Genomic DNA, 5,000 nt, shown 5'->3' with positions numbered 1-5,000 from the left:
TCAGATATTGTTGCACAGCTGTAGGGAAGTTCAGAGAGGACTCCGAGCAGCCGAAGATGGCGATTTCTGCCTCCGGCTGTAGGGTTATTTCATAGGCTTTAGAATACCAGTCAAATGTTTTGGCCCAGAATCCCGTTAATGAAGGGCAGAACCAGAAGGCATGAGATAGTGTGCCCTCTGACACGTGTCACACAGTGGCGAGACAGAAGGGAAGATCCTGTGTAATTTATGCTTGGAGTAGTGAAGACGCTGAGCGACTTTAAATTGGATCAGCTGGTGCCTGCTATTAACTGAGCAGAGTTGTACCACCGACGGACTCCTTTCCCATATAATGTCAGATAAATCAATACCAAGTTCCCCCTGCTATGCTTCTCTAATCCTCTCAGTAGAGACTGTGTTGCAGTTGTCAAACAGACATACAAATCTAGAGATAAGATGCTTGCTCAGCAATACATCAAAAAAAGCATGTTCATTTGGATCTAACATAATTTCTGATGTGCAGGAATCTGAGCCAGTTCGTGCTGGGCAACTCAAACTTCCTCTTCAGTATATCAAAGGATGCAAAATGACCATCTATGTATAGGTCTTTGATGGAAACTAGCCCCTTCTGACCTCTGGCAGTCTTTAATGTAATGACGAATGGCAGACCATTAACTCGTCTTTCAACTTCCTCATCACGAGACACCCTAACCTTAACCAACCAACCTTAACCTCGTGTGTCCCACACGAGGCGTATCACATGTTTCGCTCATATATGTCATTTTGGACATCATTGGAAATGGACTTATTCTGTGGTTTCAGTATGAGGATATGTTGGAGAAACGTCACCTGCTTGTGAGAGGCTTTCTCCATTTGAAGGATTTCACTATAGGTACTGTATTCACCTTATGTTCCAACACAGGGGTCAGCCAGTTACAGTACTTCCTATTGTGTTGACACTTCCTGTGACAGTAGAGTACTAGTGACCAGGTGAAACAGACGCTGTTTTGAACAGGAAGTCGACTCGTAACACAACTGGGTTAAGTGGGCGGGGCTACATAAGGTTGAATAGAGGTGAAAACAGGCTGTATAGGCTTATGAGAGTATAACATTTTATCAACACCACATATTAGACAAATAATAATAATAATAATAATAATGAATTGTATTTGTATAGCACACTTTCAAATCAAAATTGACATCCCAAGGTGCTTCACAAGAGAAAAGTACACAGAATAAAAATAAAATAAAAATAAAAAAAACACTTAAATAGAGGAATTTAAATACAGAAATTAAAACATCCTTGTCACAATGAAGTGATGGTTTACGTTACTGACTATTCTAAATGCATGTCCTTGATTGCAATCTTCCCTAATAACATTTGAAAAATCAATATAATCAATTTGACGTGTGCATGTCTGTGTGCATATCTTTAATGCACGCTCCACCCCACACCCCAGGTCAGATTGGGCTGACATTTTGCATTGCGGTGGGTTATGATCCGGGGAAGGTCATGGGCAGGTTGTAAAGTCCTGGAAACCATTAGTCTCTTAGAACAGACGAGTTGGCTTCCGCAATTTTCAAATGCTTCCGCCATACCGTCTGTACTTCGTGGGGGAGAATCATGCACCAACCGGAATGGGAAGTAGAAAGGCGGGTTTTCCGCTCATTAGTCCAATCAGAATCGCAGAAAGGCGGGTCTTCCGCTCATTAGTCCAATCAGAATCCAATATGCCGCATTTTTCGTGGACACACATGTCGTGATTGGTCGGATTCCATCAAACTTCTTTCCTGTCTGAAGGTTTTTTTCCCAACTTCCTTGTGCATGTTCTGGGGGTGTAACGTACAGACTGTGTATAGCTGCATTCGCCGGATGTAGATGAGACAGTCTGTTTTAAGAGACTAGGAAACCATCTGGACACCACCATCTTTTCTGGCCAAGCAAAAGGTGGAGAACGCCGGGTACATTGTTGCTAGTGGGTAAATATCTTAGCAGAGCGATGACGAAAGCACATCCAAACACACCTGCAGTGCCCATTTCAGCAAGCAGACTATGCAGCTTCTAAAAATAAGGCATCTGGCGGCGCGGCTAAGCAGTTGTCCCCAGTGTCTGGTACCATATCAGAGCCTGCATTTGTCACCAGCCCACACACACTTCTCATTAATGTTGCTTTGCAATTTAGGACATTAATGGTAATTAACAGATCCCTTAGATTGTTCCTACCATTAGAGTAATGTTCCTCAAAAAGCTACTGTTAAATTAGAATAAATCGTGAGGGAGAAATCCACAAACGCTACGGATTAGCCTTCTGAAAATCTGCGCAAGATCGGCGCGGCCTGGGGTCCTCCAGGCTAGAGCGAGGTGCTCGACGCAGGTAAATGACGTGCAGCGCACAGGCCCTCTTGAGGCGTCCTTGAGGCATCCCTTCAGCCTCTGGATTGCCTTTGTCATGAGGGGGGTCTGGTGAGACGAAGGAGGAGCACGGCCGGGAGAAACCCACAGAGCCTAGATCCTCCATGCACCGAAGGGCCAATACTGCGGCGTAGCACTAGCTCTATTGCAGCGGATTGGGTTCTCTTTTACCCCTCCCGCGGGCAACGTTGCAGATAGAGTAGTAAGGCTGATCCGTAGCGGCTTCTGGGACGTGAGTCGGGGTCTTAATTGGCCTCGGCTGGGTCTACTGGGCGAGGGTGTATGATGTTGACAGACCCGAAACACCTTACGACCCCAGATAACATCACTGATGACACGTCCTAGCGCATGCGGTAGCAGTGTATTTGAGAATGTAGAATCCTGGCTTGCCTCTGGCCAGTGACACTTAGGAAAGACTAGGTGACAACCAAGTATAGTTTGGTGACGAGCTGGAGAGACAGTTGACGGCCGGAGAGACGGCAACCCGGTACGGGATGGGATTAGCACCCCATCTTGGCTCTCTCGTGAGGGAGAAATCCACAAACGCTACGGATTAGCCTTCTGAAAATCTGCGCAAGATCGGCGCGGCCTGGGGTCCTCCAGGCTAGAGCGAGGTGCTCGACGCAGGTAAATGACGTGCAGCGCACAGGCCCTCTTGAGGCGTCCTTGAGGCATCCCTTCAGCCTCTGGATTGCCTTTGTCATGAGGGGGGTCTGGTGAGACGAAGGAGGAGCACGGCCGGGAGAAACCCACAGAGCCTAGATCCTCCATGCACCGAAGGGCCAATACTGCGGCGTAGCACTAGCTCTATTGCAGCGGATTGGGTTCTCTTTTACCCCTCCCGCGGGCAACGTTGCAGATAGAGTAGTAAGGCTGATCCGTAGCGGCTTCTGGGACGTGAGTCGGGGTCTTAATTGGCCTCGGCTGGGTCTACTGGGCGAGGGTGTATGATGTTGACAGACCCGAAACACCTTACGACCCCAGATAACATCACTGATGACACGTCCTAGCGCATGCGGTAGCAGTGTATTTGAGAATGTAGAATACATTTGATTTTTTTTGTCATTCAAATCTCAGTAAATGAAACGCACTGTATCAGTTTCTCTAAAGCTTTCCTCCCTCTGTGCGCCCTCCTTTCTGTTGGCACTCAAGACGTCACCGCAACCTGCGCACAAAGTAGAACAGATGTAACTTGAAAAGGTGACTATTAAATTACAGTCGTTTTTATTACATTTTTTTCATTCAAATCCTGTTATCCGACAAACAAAGCAACTCATTGGCGATGTGATCTGACAATAACAAGCAGTTGTATGGGTTTTCATTTTGCGTTCTCTCCCTCTCTGCGCGCGGCCTCCTTTCTTTTGGCACTTAGTTACCATGCACTCACTCACTCTTTGTGTCACTTCCCCACCCACTAAAACCTGCATACAAAATAGAGCAGATGTTCCTCCATGGAAAAATTAAAAAGCCGCTGTTAAATTATAATAGATTTGATTTTCTTTGTCATTCAAATCTCAGTAGCTGGTAAACAAGTGAATCATCAGCGATGCGATCTGACAATAACAAGCATTTCCATCGATCTTTTCGACATCTTTAACGTTTCCTCCCTCTGTGTGCGCGCCCTCCTTTCTGCTGGCTGGCACTCGGTTACCATGCACTGCACTCATTTTCTTGTGTCTTCTTTGTCTCCCCGTCGCCCCCTGGGGGACAATAGGAATATCCTCTGAATCCCAAGGCGCTGAGTCTGGGAGAGCTGTACGGAGAGAACAACCTCTCCACCAACGAGTGGACCGACGGAGTGCTCTCATCCCTCATGAGATCGGCCTGCGCAGGTACCCAACCCTCTGAGCACACCCCAGTCTCCCTGAACACACACACACACACTGGGGATTGATCATTTGTCCAGTGATTTATTAATATTGTCTGGAAACATTCCACCTCAAGACTCCCTCGTAAGTCTTTTAACATTGTTCTCAAGGTCGCTGGGAAAGTGGCCGAAATCGTAGAAGCGGTGAAAACATGAGTAAGTAGTTCAAATGTGTGGTCAGCAGCCTCCTTATTAGGCTGAAACACACTGGCTCAGCTCTCATCGCACACACCGGCCCCAGCCTTTCTCTATGTGATCAAAAAGGCCCTTCTCAGTCAAATTAGCTTTTTTCTCCAAAAGCAACATTCAACAGTTCTGAGGAACTGAGAGGTAATCTGCGGCCCACTAGATAGATAGATAGATAGATACTTGATCCTTTACAGGAAATTCATGTGTCACGTAATGCAGCTACATTCAACATGTCAGGACAAAAACAGGAAAAACATGAGGACATTGAAACATGTAGCAAGGCACACAAAAAGTACTGTCAAGTACTAAGAAAAGAAAAAGGGGTAGCAAAATAATGATAATACTAAAAGTGCAAAAAATGTGCATAAAGTGACTTACAAGTATCTAGTTAAAGAACAGGCACCGCTGGCCAACAAGTTAAAATACAATATAAGCAGCAACACCCACACACGCACACAAGCACACACACACACACACACACACACACACACACACACACCCACACAGAGTAAAACATACCCCGGTAAATATCTAAAGTGCAGGGAAGTGCAT

General features: G+C 46.2%; 1 protein-coding gene across 1 annotated transcript in view; it reads left to right on the top strand.

Moving 5' to 3' along the window:
• Positions 1-5,000, top strand: part of dnah2 (dynein, axonemal, heavy chain 2) — a gene marked incomplete at both ends in the record, with an annotated part of 313,900 nt that overhangs the window by 192,781 nt on the left and 116,119 nt on the right. Inside the window, one exon of the mRNA XM_083640125.1 lies at positions 4,107-4,224. Coding sequence (XP_083496251.1) covers positions 4,107-4,224 — 118 coding nt within the window. The remainder of the gene's footprint in view (positions 1-4,106; positions 4,225-5,000) is intronic.

The sequence above is a fragment of the Poromitra crassiceps genome (genome assembly GCF_964638095.1).
Source record: "Poromitra crassiceps genome assembly, chromosome: 7".
NCBI classification, from domain to species: domain Eukaryota; kingdom Metazoa; phylum Chordata; class Actinopteri; order Beryciformes; family Melamphaidae; genus Poromitra; species Poromitra crassiceps.
Note: the sequence above shows the minus strand (reverse complement) of the source record. Positions and strands in the feature narration are given on the sequence as shown.